The following is a 15,743-nucleotide window of genomic DNA, read 5'->3' as shown; positions in this document are numbered from 1 at the left end:
GGTTGGTTATTTTGTTTTTTAAGAAAGAAAAGCATTATGCAGAGAAACATCTTACTATAACACTTAAACTTACCATCTCGGAGTGCTGATCAATTTAGGTTTGACAGAACAAGGGGGAATGGCCTCAAACTGAGACTGGGAAGGTTTAGATTGGACATTAGGAAAAAGTTTTTCAAGGAAAGGATGGTCAGGCACTGGAATGAGCTGCCCAGGGAGGTGATGGAGTCACCAACCCTGGATGTGTTTAAGGGTCGTTTGGATGGGGTGCTTAGATATATGGTTTAAGGTGAATCTTGTTGGGTAGGGTTATAGGTTGGACTTGGTGATCCTGAGGGGCTTTGCCAACCTGGATGTTTCTGTGTTTCTCTGATTCTGTGACTCCTAAAAGGAGGCACTGCTAAGTCTCTTAAACATAAGCCATCTATATCAAACCCACCAATAGAACAAGGGGACACAGTCTCAAGTTGTGCCAAGGGAAGTCTAGGCTGGATGTTAGGAGGAAGTTGTTGGCAGAGAGAGTGATTGGCATTGGAATGGGCTGCCCAGGGAGGTGGTAGAGTTGCCATCCCTGGAGGTGTTCAAGAAAAGCCTGGATGAGGCACATAGTGCCATGGTCTAGTTGACTGGATGGGGCTGGGTGCTAGGTTGGACTGGATGATCTTGGAGGTCTCTTCCAACCTGGTTGATTCTATGATTCTATGAAAACTGCTATTGATGTTCTTGTAACTCTTTTCATTTCTTCCAGGTACTGTAGCTTGATTTACCATGGAAAAATTGCTCTTCAGCATCCTGGTGTTTGGAATGGTTGCCATGGTCAACGCTTGTCCCAAATATTGTGTCTGTCAGAACCTGTCTGAGTCACTGGGGACTTTGTGTCCCTCCAAGGGTCTCCTGTTTGTACCACTAGACATAGATCGAAGGACCGTTGAACTCCGACTTGGCGGCAACTTCATTATTAATATCAGCCGACAGGATTTTGCCAATATGTCTGGACTTGTTGACCTTACTTTGTCCAGAAACACCATCAGTTACATACAGCCTTACTCTTTCACTGACTTGGAGAGCCTTCGTTCTTTACATCTGGACAGCAACAGGCTGCCTGATATTGGAGAGGATATTTTGAGAGGCTTAATTAACCTTCAGCATTTGATTTTAAATAACAACCAGCTAAGCAGCATCTCTGATGAAGCCTTTGAGGATTTTTTGCTGACACTGGAAGACTTAGATCTTTCCTACAATAATCTCCGAAGCATTCCCTGGGAATCTATAAGGAAGATGATAAACTTGCACCAGCTCAGTTTAGATCATAACCTGATAGATTATATTACAGAGGGGACGTTTGCAGACCTTCAGAAACTGGCCAGATTGGATCTGACATCCAACAGACTTCAGAAGCTCCCCCCTGACCCTATATTTGCCAGATCTCAAGTAATCTCCTTAGCTGTTACCCCATTTTCTCCACCTTTGTCTCTCAGCTTTGGGGGCAACCCCCTGCATTGCAACTGTGAACTACTGTGGTTAAGACGACTTGACAGAGATGATGATATGGAAACTTGTGCTTCTCCTCCAGGTCTAAAGGGAAGGTACTTCTGGTATGTAAGGGAGGAAGAATTTGTTTGTGAGCCTCCACTTATTACGCAACACACTCACAAGCTGCTGGTTTTAGAAGGGCAAACTGCCACACTGAAGTGCAAAGCCATTGGGGATCCCACCCCCATCATTCATTGGGTGGCCCCCGATGATCGGCTCATTGGGAACTCTTCAAGGACAGCTGTCTATGACAATGGTACCTTAGATATCCACATCACCACTTCCAAGGATTATGGGACTTTCACGTGCATAGCAGCCAATGCTGCTGGAGAGTCCACTGCAACGATTGAGCTCTCAATTGTTCAGCTCCCCCACCTCAGCAATGGCACAGGACGAGCAGCCCCACCGAAATCCAGGCTTTCAGACATCACCAGCTCCAGCAAGTCTAATCGTGGGGAAACGAAAGGCCCACCAGAAAGGGCTGTTTTGGTGTCAGATGTGACCACTACCTCAGCTTTGGTCAAGTGGACAGTGAGCAAGTCGGCCCCTCGGGTAAAAATGTATCAGCTGCAGTATAATTGCTCAGATGATGAAGTCCTGATCTACAGGTAAATGCAATAGCTGCTTGGTCTTCTAATGAGGTCAGATGGTGGAAAGCAGCATACAAAGTGTTATACTCTTTGGTGATTGATGTGGCTTTGAACTGAGTTAGCACTGCCACAGGTAGCATTAGCAGTGTCTGATAATTATGCATTGTGGCTGTCAGTTTATCTGTCAGTCTGCATTTCTGCCTAAGTCAGGCATTACAAATCTCTTCAATATTAATTCTCTAACAACAACTGACTTTAGTAACACTTTCAATTTAGTAAAAAAAAGTATCACCATTGGTAGCCTCCTTGTTAGTCTCAACAAGGAAGGAAATAATTGACAGCCTGGAAGTCAGAAGTTTCCCTTTCCACCTCCTGTAGGTGGGATTGAAACGTACTGCTGAGAGATAAAACCATGTGGGAGGAAGTTTGTGCTATCTACCCATAACACAGACTCTAATTATCTTGCTATTTAAGATTTGGGGTTGCTAACATGAGACTTTTCACCTGTATGAAGGAGCTCGTTTCTTACTTCACTAACATTTGTTTTGTGCAATTGTAATGGCTGACAACTTTGGAACACTTAATGCTTTATACCATATTAAATGTAAGAAGCGATAATTTCAGAACCAAGCCAGAAATGTTCTTTATGCTCTTTCAGTTCTATGGCTTCCCCAGCTTTTAAGAATGTAGAGTCATGGCTGCTCTTGCAGTGGAGAAGCAGTAGAATTTAGAGATTAAAAACAGGGAGAAAGAGTACAGGAAAAGAGCATTACTCGATTTTCTTTCTGTCTTGGAAGAATGATAGACATAGCATGTTCAAGGTACAGATGCAAAACCTGCTAGTAGGACAAGGGAGGTTATTCTTCCCTTGTACTCAGCACTGGTCAGGACACACCTTGAGTACTGTGTCCAGTTCTGGGCCCCTCAATTCAAGAGAGATGTTGAGGTGCTGGAAGGTGTCCAGAGAAGCACAACAAAGCTGGTGAGGGGCCTGGAACACAAACCCTATGAGGAGAGGCTGAGGGAGCTGGGGGTGTGCAGCCTGGAGAAGAGGAGGCTCAGGGCTGACCTCATTGCTGTCTACAACTAACTGAAGGGAGGTTGTAAGGCAGGTGGGGGTTGGTCACTTCTCCCAGGCAACCAGCAACAGAACAAGGGGACACAGTCTCAAGTTGTGCTGGGGGAAGTCCAGGCTGGATGTTAGGAGGAAGTTGTTGGCAGAGAGAGTGATTGGCATTGGAATGGGCTGCCCAGGGAGGTGGTGGAGTCACCGTCCCTGGAGGTGTTGAAGAAAAGCCTGGATGAGGCACTTAGTGCCATGGTCTAGTTGAGTGGCTAGGTCTGGGTGCTAGGTTGGACTGGATGATCTTGGAGGTATCTTCCAACCTGGCTGATTCTATGATTCTATGATTTTTATTGCAAAGACAGCAGTGTCAGATGCCTCTCTGGCATTATGTGTGCTATCAAAAGAAATCAGAATCTGAGGACTTTAGCATAGCATATTTACCCAGACAGAGTTAAAACACGAGGTAGTAGATGTGAATGTGATGTTTTTCACTCACCTTTCTCCTACAATGCAATCCATATTAAAGGTGTTTTTTTTTTTCAGAACTGAATGTTTAGTTGTCATGGACAAAAAAATTTGTGCTAAAGAGACTTTTCTCTAAATTAGTTGTAGAAAAGATATAGTAAGGTGATTTATTTAGCTGCTCCAGACTTACTCATTCTTTGCCAAAACTAACAGTATTGACCAGGATGTCTAAAAAAGCATTTTTAAATTATTATTATTTATTCAAATGTTGAAATAATCTGATGAAATTTGCTTCCATTCATTTCCCTTCCTCATTTACAAAAGACATATTGAAATTAATCAAAACTATTAGAAAGCAGAAATTATTTGCCTTGCTCTGGCTAATGTACAGTAGGACTAACATGTTAGCTTTAGGACTTAGAATCACAGACTCATAGAATCAGTCAGGGCTGGAAGGGATCACAAGGATCATCCAGTTCCAACCCCTCTGCCATGGGCAGGGACCCTAGATCAGGCTGGCCAGATCCTCATCCAACCTGGCCTTAAACAGCTCCATCCCTGGAGCCTCAACTGCCTCCCTGGGCAACCCACTCCAGAGTCTCACCACTCTCATGGTGAAAAACTTCCTCCTCACATCCAGTCTCAAGCTACCCATCTGCATCTTCTCTCCGTTCCTCCCAGCCCTGGCACTACCTGATACTTGCAACTTTGTGGAATTACACAGAATGAAAAGGATAGGATAAAACTGGGAAATGGCAGTGTATTAGGAATGGAATGAAAGCAAATGCACTAGTGTCAGCTTTTCCTGAGGCAAAGCTTTCGGCAGCAACTGAGCAGTATTTAAGATCCTGTGGGCAGTGGAGTCTGAAAAAGCACTCTGCAGAATGTGTACAGTCATATGACACTGAATAGTACATTTGGCCCAGACAACAGCAGTATCCCTGCAACCACAAAGAAAAGCTTGCAGAAGTTGTCAGGTGTTAGAACTGGTCTGGTGTCTTGATTTGCTGAGGAAGAGCATGGCTAGAGTAAATAATGCAAACAGCAAAGCAGTCAAGTCATGCAGTTTGTAGCTGGAAGGCTTAGAGTCACATGCTGTGGACTGAAATTACAGAGGTGCCAACTTACCAGCCTGATCTGGAGGAACAAGTGCCTGTCCAGGTGTCAGGCAACCCTAAATTCTTATCCTGTCCCTACTGCTGCCTCTCAGTGAGATTTTGGCCCTTTGTTGCTTTATTTGATTCAAGAAGCACTTCTTGACTGTGTGACATAGCACTGATACAGGCTCCCCAGGGAGGTTGTGGAGTCACCTTCTCTGCAGACTTTTCAGCTCTGTCTTGATGTATTCCTGTGTGACCTGTGCTAGGTTCTCTGGTCCTACTCTGGCAGGGGGGTTGGACTGGAAGATCTATGGAAGTGCCTTCCAACCCCTAAGATCCTGTGATCTTGTGATCCTGTGGCTCAGTTTTCTAGAATTGAAGACATTACCATTTCCATAAATCTCCCACTGGGAGACACAGCACTCTTTTCACTCACAGCTCTCAAAAGCACTTCACCAAAGAAAACAATTTTTCTTTCTCTGCATTTTGCATCAGGGAAAAATGAAGCATAGAATGATAGAATGAATCGTCCAGCATCTGAGAGTTAATCAGTGGCACTCATAATATCAAAACCAGCTCTTATGATTTTCAGTCAGGGACCCACTCAGTCCCTTAGAGTTAATTAACTAAAGCTGTTTCATTTTAATTGGTCAGATGCATATCACTGCCATGAGCATGTAGAAAAACCTAAGGGAAAAAGATTTCTACAGTGCTCTGCTCTATAAAATGTTTTGTATGTGCTAAATGGGATGTGATACTGCTTAGCCAATAAAATGATGGTCGCTTAAGATGCTTTAAGATATGTATGGATGCAAGGAATGTGGCACACTGGCTGTGCTCAACTTGTAGGAATCCTGCCCAAGTAGTGACGTGACCTGAATCTCAAACCCTGGGCTTGGAGATGGGGCCATGTTGGGTTCTGAGATCCTTGGCAGATAAACAAAAGTGAATCCACCACCAAGGGCAGAAGTAACAAAAAGGAGAGGGAGATATTACCAGTCACGGCTCCAGCGTCATGCAGTGTAGTCTCCAAGGTCTGAAGATGGTGGGGTGCCAACTTGGCTTGGTTAACTTTGCCCCTTTTTATAGTGTCCTGTCCCTTGGTGTCCTCTCTGCTCAGGCAGTTTGCTGGGCATGTGCACTGTCTTGCTCTGGAAGGTTCCCAAAATAGGTGTGGGGGACCTCAGGGGTTGGCTTACTCCCCTTGAGGTCATTAATGTGGTATGAGCTTTCTGCATGCTCATGTGCCCTTTGTCCTGAGCTGGAGCAGAGGAGATAGGCACCACAGGACAGGCACCACTCCACCTTCACAGAGCTTATTGCCTCACCACTCACTGGCCTCACAAAATAGCTCATGTAAGGCAGATCTTTTAGGTCACAGCCATGACAATTAGTGATTGTGCAATGTATGCACAAAAGACACAAGTTTTCTGCATTCTCTACTAAGATCTGTGCATGAACATTGAAGTCTTCAGAATGAAAGAGTGACAAGTGGAAGTTCTTCCCTCCCCATTGATAAGAACATCTCTCCTGATCACTACCTGTAACACCAGTCCCATTTCCATCCCATCTGTGGTCTTTCACTAGCAGAAGCTACAGATGGTGCAAAAGGGAATATAATAGGGTGCAGTGGCCCTGTGAAAATTCAGAGGTGTGGGAGACATTGACAGGACAGGAAATGGATGGAGATATCACAGTATCACAGTATTATCAGGGTTGGAAGAGACCTCACAGATCATCAAGTCCAACCCTTTACCACAGAGCTCAAGGCTAGACCATGGCACCAAGTGCCACGTCCAATCCTGCCTTGAACAGCTCCAGGGATGGCGAGTCCACCACCTCCCCGGGCAGCCCATTCCAGTGTCCAATGACTCTCTCAGTGAAGAACTTTCTCCTCACCTCCAGTCTAAATTTCCCCTGGCACAGCCTGAGGCTGTGTCCTCTTGTTCTGGCGCTGGCCACTCGAGAGGCTGTCTGGTTTCACTGAGTTGGAACAGCACCAGAATATACTCTGGGTACACCAGTGAGTGCCATTTAGTGAAGGTTCAGCAGGAGGAGCAGTGTTTGTCTGTTTTGCCCATCTGACCTTCACTTCTATTTGCTGTGTTAGGGACATTGCTGAAGCTAGCAGCAGGTTTTTATCTCTTTCAGTGGATTCTAGATGCATGTTTCTGATACTGATCTAACGAGCACAATCCTGGATCAACACACATGGCTTCCCAGAGAGAGAATAACAAGTTGGAGGGAAGAGAATGATAACTTGTGCAAATGTCTCAATGGGGCAGTTTGGTTAATGTCAATTTGCAAAGACAATGATTGCCCTTAATAATGGCTACCCAGGGGTGACATGCCATGTTATTATTCCTACGTCATGGGAAGAAGGAAGCATTCTCTCTTTAATGGAGCATTCATTTAACTCTTAGTAGTATCTCAGTATTATCTTCCTTGGCCTGTGCTCATCTTAACAAAGATAACTTCCAGCACATGAATGTGCTGGAGCTAGGTGTCACATAGAGGTGAACATTGCTTGCTGAGGCGTGTGTGTTCCCAAAGAACCTCTGTCTCTCTGACTTGTCCTTGCACGGGTTTTGGTAATCCAGCTGTCAAGATGATGCACACACTCAATGTGCATTGTACTCACTACTTTCAGCAAGACCAGAAGTTTATTGCAAAATTCACAACTGAAAAATCCATTCTTAGCTGAAGGAAAACCACACAGGAAAAGAAGACAAAGTCCAACAGAAGAAGATATGGAATGACATTGTAGCCAGGTGGGGGGTGGTCTCTTCTCCCAGGCAAGCAGCAACAGAACAAGGGGACACAGTCTCAAGTTGTGCCAGGGTAGGTATAGACTGGATGTTAGGAGGAAGTTATTCACAGAAAGAGTGATTTCCCATTGGAATGGGCTGCCCAGGGAGGTGGTGGAGTCACCGTTCCTGGAGTTCTTCAAGCAAAGCCTGGATGAGGCACTTAGTGCCATGGTCTAGTTGACTGGCTAGGGCTGGGTGTTAGGTTGGACTGGATGATCTTGGAGGTCTCTTCCAACCTGGTTGATTCTATGGTTCTATGATTCTATGATTCAGGTCTACAATGCAATATCTGACTTTAAACTGATGCTTAAAGAAGCAAAAGTTAGGAGATTTTCTCTAATAAAGAAATCCTACCTGTGCAGGTTTGGGACTTTCCCTCCTCTCTAACACATAGCTAGGAATTCACCAGACTAACTAAGCTGGAAGTTAAGGAAGCTATATTTTACAGCTTGGCACAATTTACAAGCAAAATATAAACATAACTTGTACAGATATTTACAACTATATACAGTAATATACAAGTTAAAGGTAATACAGAAATACAAACCCCCTTCCTGAGCAGCCAGACTGCCCAACAGGGGCTCCCAAAGCAACTTCCCACCTTCTTTCCACTCCTTTCCACCCCCTCCCTTATCTCAGGATCTCTTATGTGCAGGGGGTGAGAATGTAAAAGGTTGGCAAGAGGTTAGAAGGAAAATTATTAGTTACATGGGTTCAGGCAGAGATAGGGAAGTAGGCAACAGTCAAGCAGAGACCGACTTTGTTACGGTTTCTTGTTTTCATATGTCTCAGCAGAACAAGAGGGTAATATAGACATGACTATAATTTTCTTTTCACAGCCAATGATCTAATTTCTCTCATTAAAATATTCCAGCTAGCCTCAAACCAGCACACTAGCTTCTCTTGAGAAAGTTATTAGCATCTTTCTATCAGTTTAGATTCTAGTTTAGACATGTAAGAGCTTCAGACTTATGGTCAGTGCAATTTAAGCACTGGCATACTTGATTCACTTTGACTAAGGGATTAAACTGATATATAACAATTTAGAAGGTAATATCTTTGGGTCTTGGTTTCTCTATGTGACCTAGGGTGACAGTGCTGCCTTGCATCACAGGGATAAACACATTAAAAAATATTGTGGAATCAAGATCCCACCTAAATGAACAGGGAGATTGCTGCTTTGAAGTCATTTTGTGGTCTATAGCAACAGGGATAGTCATGAATGATTAAGATGGGGCATTATGTAACTGCAACATTTGAATTCAAGTAAGGCATCTGGGGATAGAGATTGTGTCTTTTTTATGTAGAGAACACCCTACATGATGTGGGACCAAAGCTGAATTTTGTTCATCAGGCATGGGTGTAATATAGAAATTCCCCCCTATTTCAAAAGATGAACAGATCTAGATCTGCAAGTGTTTTGTAGAGCTTCCTAGGTCATACTGAGCCTGCTGGCTGCTGTTTTGCATGAAAGCAATGATTCAGCCACTTTAAAATGTGCATCTGGAATGCGACACTGCTATTAGATTTACTAGAGATTTATGTCTGGTTTATTTTGTGGTTTTTCACACTAAGAGTGATGTTAAAAAGAACTACACACATTAAGAATTACTGCAGCACTGCAGTCCCCATAGGTTATAAACTCAGAACTGGGTAGGGGGGGGAACAGAAAGAAAAAAGAAAGAAAGGCATTTTACATATTTCTGAAAGCTTATTATTTCCATATATATATATATGATATAGCAGACAGTCTGAGCACAAAAAAATATGAATAAAAGGCTCATTATTTCTTTAAACAATGGTGTCTTGAATTTGATTACTAAAGCAACGTAATAGTGATTTACATTTACACAGCTGTTCTTACTGCAAGAGCTTTAAGGACCTTCTGAACAGAGATCACTTCACCAACTACTGCTATCCTGTTGCCACTCAGTTAAATATTAGCTGCAGTTTGGCAATGAGGTGATAGTGTAACCCCATCTTATGAGCAATAGATAACTTTGAGCATTGCAGTTATCTGTCAGCTGCTGCGGGAGATGTGGTCAGGGCTCAGACAGATCAGTGCCAGCAAAAGCAATGCCACATGGACTCCAGGCCATTCAATGTGAATTATACCAGAGGCTCTTTATTGATTCTTCTGACCCTATTATATAGTCTTTGAGCAAGGAGCACACACCTACCCATTAGCATAATTAGGCAAGAACAACCTTTGCATAAAACTCTGCCTTGAGTCCTGTGTCCAGTTCTGGGCCCCTCAATTCTAGAGAGATGTTGAGGTGCTGGAACGTGTCCAGAGAAGGGCAACAAAGCTGGTGAGGGGCCTGGAACACAAACCCTATGAGGAGAGGCTGAGGGAGCTGGGGGTGTGCAGCCTGCAGAAGAGGAGGCTCTGGGGGGGACCACATTGCTGTCTACAACTACCTGAAAGGAGGTTATAGCTGGGTGGGGGTTGGTCTCTTCTCCCAGGCAAGCAGCAACAGAACAAGGGGACACAGTCTCAAGTTGTGCCGGGGGAGGTCTAGGCTGGATGTTAGGAGGAAGTTGTTGGCAGAGAGAGTGATTGGTATTGGAATGGGCTGCCCAGGGAGGTGGTGGAGTCACTGTCCCTGGAGGTGTTGAAGAAAAGCCTGGATGAGGCACTTAGTGCCATGGTCTAGTTGACTGGCTAGGGCTGGGTGCTTGGTTGGAGTGGATGATCTTGGAGGTCTCTTTCAACCTGTTTGATTCTATGATTCTATGATTAATGAGATGTCCACTTATCTGTTTCTCTGATAAGGTAGCCAGCAGCTGTGGGAAATCAAGGCCAGCACTCGACTGTTATTATTCTTCTCACATCCCATTCCCATATTTGAGTTTGCCCTTATGGCTACTTTAACCTAGGTTAGGAAGTAATTAACTGAGCTTGAACTTCTCACAGTGTAGTGTGATAAATATGACCATCCATACTTCCAGCCAGTTACATGGCAGTAAGAAAATGCTTTATGCCTAAGATACTGGAAACTTCAGAAATATCTAAGCTGTGTAAGGTTGTTCTTTCAAATAGCAGTACCATATTGAATACCATCTCATGCATCAGAGAAGATGGCACTGTCTAGATTGCTAGAGCTTCTTGCAACAAAAGCCTATGGCATGAAGGTCTACCAGCCGAAAACTGAAAACAGAGGAAGCCCTACTCTGTTGCTGTTAGGGCAAATAATTTCAGCAGCCTAATGCTGTAGTAAAGCATGATGATGTCATTTTCTCCAAGGAGAGTAAGAAATACATAGTTCTGGTATGTTTAGAAAAGCCAGAGGATTACAGAATCACAGAATGTCAGGGGCTGGTAGGGACCTCATGAGATTACCCAGTCCAACCTCTCTGACAGAACAGGATCACCTAGAGCAGATCACACAGGAATGCATCCAGGTGGGTTTTGAATATCTCCAGAGAGGGAGACTCCACAACTCTTCTGGGCAGCCTGTTCCAGAGTTCTCTCATCCTCACAGTGAAAATAAATCCTCTTCATGTTTAAATGAAACTTCCTATGCCTGAGCTTCCACCCATTGCTCCTTGTCCTGTCACGGAGCATCACCGAGCAGAGCCTGGCTCCAGCCTTTTGGCATTCAGCCTTTACATATTTGCAAACATTAATTTATTCTCAAAGGCCTGAACATCCTGCCCTGTGATCTGGGTGGTGGGTTCACTGAAATGAATACCTGAAGGTAAATATTTGCCACTCTTCTACCTTTTTTTTGCAGTTCCACCCATCTCCAGTCCCACTAGGCAATGATCTTCCTCCACGGCTCACATCTGGTGTAAGAAGCTCTCTTCAGCCTCTGCTTATGAGCTGAGCGATTCCAGTTGAATTGCATTCAGGACACAAACCTTGATTTGGTCAAAGCTTTTATATAATTACACACTGAATAAAATGAGATTAGGAGAAAGGATAGCATGTGAAGACAATAACCATCATGTATGAATAACTGAGACAGGTTGAGACAGCAGCTTTATAAGAATGAAAACGTGAAGTCGTAGTTCAAAAGAGAAGCAAAAATTATACAAGCAGAACATGGGAATGTTTGGCACAGACATTTGGTATTTCAGGTTATCTGAGAGTGATTTGCAGCAGTAGTGTGCAATGACTTTTAGAGGACTTTGACAAGTGCAGGCTTACTGAAAGGCACTAGACATAATGAAGAAGCCACTTCACAGGGACAAGGTTCTAGGTTGTTTTCAAGGTTTAGGGTTGTTTTTTCTTTGCTTGTGTTTGCTTTTTTCTCCCTCCCTTAGCAAAGCAAGAAGTCTAAAGAGTAAGACAGAAAATGTAGTGAAAATTACAAAAATTACATGTAATCCCAGGGAAAGAGGCTAAAAAGAGAAATAGAATCATAGAATCAACCAGGATGGAAGAGATCTCCAAGATCAGCCAGTCCAACCTAGCACCCAGCCCTAGCCACCCAACTAGACCATGGCACTAAGTGCTTCATCCACTCTTTTCTTGAACACCTCCAGGGATGGTGACTCCACCACCTCCCTGGGCAGCCCATTCCAATGCCAATCACTCTCTCTGCCAACAACTTCCTCCTAACATCCAGCCTAGACTTCCCCCAGCATAACTTGAGACTCTGTCCCCTTGTTCTGTTGCTGGTTGTCTGGGAGAAGAGATTAACCCCCACCTTGCCACAACCTCCCTTCAGGTAGTTGTAGACAGCAGTGAGGTCCCCCCCCAAGCCTCCTCTTCTCCAGGCTGCACACCCCCAGCTCCCTCAGCCTCTCCTCATAGGGTTTGTGTTGCAGGCCTTTCACCAGCTTCTTCACCCTTCTCTGGATACCTTCCAGCACAGGAAATAAATATAAATAAAACAAAAATATGAAGATGAGTAAGAATTAAATAAATGCAGATGAACACCTTAGTATTGTGATCCTAGTCTGTTGTGGCAAAAAATCATTCATCTATTACTTGTACAGACACTGAGGAGAAATCCATCGGACAGAGCCAGTGCAGTTTGTGATCAGCAGAGGCAAACCATGCAAAAGATACCCAAATTAGTGTTTTTTTTTCTCATTGTGGTTTAACCCCAACCAGTAGCTAAGCACCTCATGGTCACTCACTCTGCCCCAGCCAGGAGAGGAGCACTGGGAGGAAAATAAAAGTAAAACTTGTGGATTGAAATAAAAACAGTTTCAGAACCAAAATAAAATCATAGACACAATAATAATCATGTACTGGAAAGAAATGTAACAGAGAGAGAAATAAGCCCCACCAAAAGACAAGTTATGCACAATGTAATTGCTCACCACCTGCTGACCGATGTCTGAGCGGTGATCAATCCCCATCAGCTAACTGCCTCCAGTTTATACACTGAGCATGACATAGTATGGCATGGAATACCATAGAATATCTTTGGCTAGTTCAGGTCAGCTGTCCTGGTCATAGCATTAGAGAATCAAGCAGGTTGGAAGAGACCTCCAAGATCATCCAGTCCAACCTAGCACCCAGCCCTAGCCAGTCAACTCAACCATGGCACTAAGTGTCTCATCCAGTCTTTTCTTGAACACCTCCAGAGATGGAATGCTCCATCCCAGCTTCTTGTGCACCTCTTTGCTGACAGAGCTTGGGAAAAATGAATGATCCTTAACTTAGGATAAGCACTACTTAGCAACAACTAAACCACATCACCATGTCGTCAATAATAGGCTCATGCTAAATCCAAAACATAGCACTGAACTAGCTACTAGAAAGGAAAGTGCCTCTATTTTAGCAGGACATCTTGCTTGGGAACTGCCACAGAAAAGCAGAATACAAAATGGCCACTTTTTCCTGCATGTGAGTATGTGAGGGCATGCGAGGGGGCACTTGTATTACTGCTGCCCATGCTTCAGTGCCCCAGCAGAACACAGAAGGGCAAGAAGATAAGGGCAGAATATCACCTTTCACCAACTTGGAGGCATTTTAATTTCCTTCAGAGTTTAAAAACTGTCAAATAACATTTAATGAGTTGCGTGCAGAAGTTGTATGCTACAGCTTTACCCCCGAGCTCAGCTTCAGGAGCTGAATACAAAGGCAAAGAGCCTGATTCTCAGCTCAGCTTCTGGTGTGCTGCTGGGAGGCAACCCTACCACAGCCAAGGGGGTTTCATAGGGTGGAAAGGAAACCAGAATAAATTTTCAGCATAAGACAAGCAGTACACCCGTTTTATCTTTGCTGCTAATTATTTATTTAGCTTATCAAAGGCTCAGCATTTCCATTTGAGGGGAATTTGGGATGAGCAAACGCTTAGCCATAACAGCTGCCACATCCCCTGTCTCAGCTGCTTGTAACCTAAATGCCAGGAGCTGTCTCCACCCGTCATTGCAATAATGAGCTAAACATCCAATGCCAAAACGAGCTACTGAAATAAAACTCTGATAAGCTTCAGGTGACACAACAATTTGATCTCTAAATTAAAAGGTTTGGCATATTCAGTTTCATACCATTTCTGAGGATTCAGGCAGCAGCAGCACACAGCTGCACCGTTACAGCTATCTTTCCTCTTTCAAATCCAGGATAGACTTACAGCAGCTTGTGAGCTGCTCTGTGTGAAGGAAGCTGTTGCCACTTGCTGACTACTCCCATGTCATCTTTGTAGTCATGCAAAGTAGTAAAAGTTAGCACTGACAGTTAAAAATATCAACTGACCAAGTCCTTGACTGAAGGCTTGACTCAAACCCCTCGGAAATCGGCAGCCCACTACTGACTCTGACGGGCTTTGGTTCAGCCTGAAGGTTTTGTGTTAGTGATTATCACTGCTTTCTGGAGAGGTAGATGGAGGAAGAAGGACAGTAAGTAGTTTGCTCAAGGTAATTCAGTAAGCCAGCAGAAGGACTCACAGGTAGAAGTAGTCCTGATGTAGGTTTTGTAGTGTTTCCAATAAAATGCTTCCTAATGTTTAAAACCTGATAATTTACTCTCATAATGTCATGATTTGGGGTGAAAATACAGTTTGGGGCTTTTGTTTTGTTTTGTGGTTTGTTTGTTTTTTTGTTTGGCTGGGGTTTTTTTTGGGGGGGAGAGGGGTTGTTTGTTGGTTTGGGTTTTTTGTGTATGTATGTGTGTTAAGTAGAGGTTATAAAGGCATCTTCCACATTATCACATTGCGATTAGAGCTTCACTGTAAGCATAAACCTATGCAACAGAGGTATGTCACCTCCTTAAGAGAATAGTGGAAACAATGAGGCTTCTTCAGTCTCAAGTTGTGCCAGGGTAGGTATAGGCTGGATATTAGGAAGAAGTTCTTCACAGAGAGAGTGATTTCCCATTGGAATGGGCTGCCCAGGGAGGTGGTGGAGGCACCGTCCCTGGGGGTCTTCAAGAAAATACTGAATGAGGCACTTAGTGCCATGGTCTGGTTGATTGGATAAGGCTGGGTGCTAGGTTGGACTGGATGATCTTGGAGGTCTCTTCCAACCTGGTTGATTCTATGATTCTATGATTCTTTTCCTCCATAGTTTGTATGTGTAATGCACTTTTAAGCATCCAAGATATTCCATATGTTGTTTATTTTCACTTCTTCAGGTGGTGCCTACAACTGGCTCCCTGTATTCCTTGTGTCTCCAGTGCTGATCTGCTAAGTTCCAGGTGGTGTCAGAAATCCATTCTAATCCCCTTCTCATTTTGGGTCACAGCTATTGACATCTGGGTCCTTTAGGGAAACGTGGAAAAAAAGTATCAGTGATCACAGAGTGTAGCTACTCCTAGCCTTTCAAAACCTGTATCCAAGAACTTTTTCCCTCCTCCCACATCACTTTCCATCTTAGGTGGAATACAAGTGATCCAGACTACTACAAAATCTGCTTCAAGAGTAGAGATTGTGTCCCCTTGTTCTATTGGGGGTGGCCTCTTCTCCCAGGCAACCAGCAACAGAACAAGGGGACACAGTCTCAAGTTGTGCCAGGAAGAAGTTCTTCACAGAGAGAGTGATTTCCCAATGGAATGGGCTGCCCAGGGAGGTGGTGGAGGCACCGTCCCTGGGGGTCTTCAAGAAAAGCCTGGATGAGGCACTTAGTGCCATGGTCTGGTTGATTGGTTAGGGCTGGGTGCTAGGTTGGACTGGCTGATCTTGGAGGTCTCTTCCAACCTGGTTGATTCTATGATTCTATGATTCTGTAGTAAAAGTAGTGGCCTGAAAGCTACCTTGAAGCAGAGTGTGATTTATTTTTGTCC

The 15,743-nt window shown here is 44.1% G+C and overlaps 1 protein-coding gene across 1 annotated transcript in view; it reads left to right on the top strand.

Moving 5' to 3' along the window:
- LRFN2 (leucine rich repeat and fibronectin type III domain containing 2) overlaps positions 1–15,743 on the top strand; it is a 180,306-nt gene that overhangs the window by 133,729 nt on the left and 30,834 nt on the right. Inside the window, exon 3 of the mRNA XM_064158330.1 lies at positions 746–2,138. Within this exon, the coding sequence (XP_064014400.1) occupies positions 766–2,138 (1,373 nt within the window). The 5' untranslated portion in view covers positions 746–765. The remainder of the gene's footprint in view (positions 1–745; positions 2,139–15,743) is intronic.

Source organism: Pogoniulus pusillus, chromosome 18 (assembly GCF_015220805.1).
Source record: "Pogoniulus pusillus isolate bPogPus1 chromosome 18, bPogPus1.pri, whole genome shotgun sequence".
NCBI lineage: Eukaryota > Metazoa > Chordata > Aves > Piciformes > Lybiidae > Pogoniulus > Pogoniulus pusillus.
This window is presented reverse-complemented; position numbering and strand designations above follow the sequence as displayed.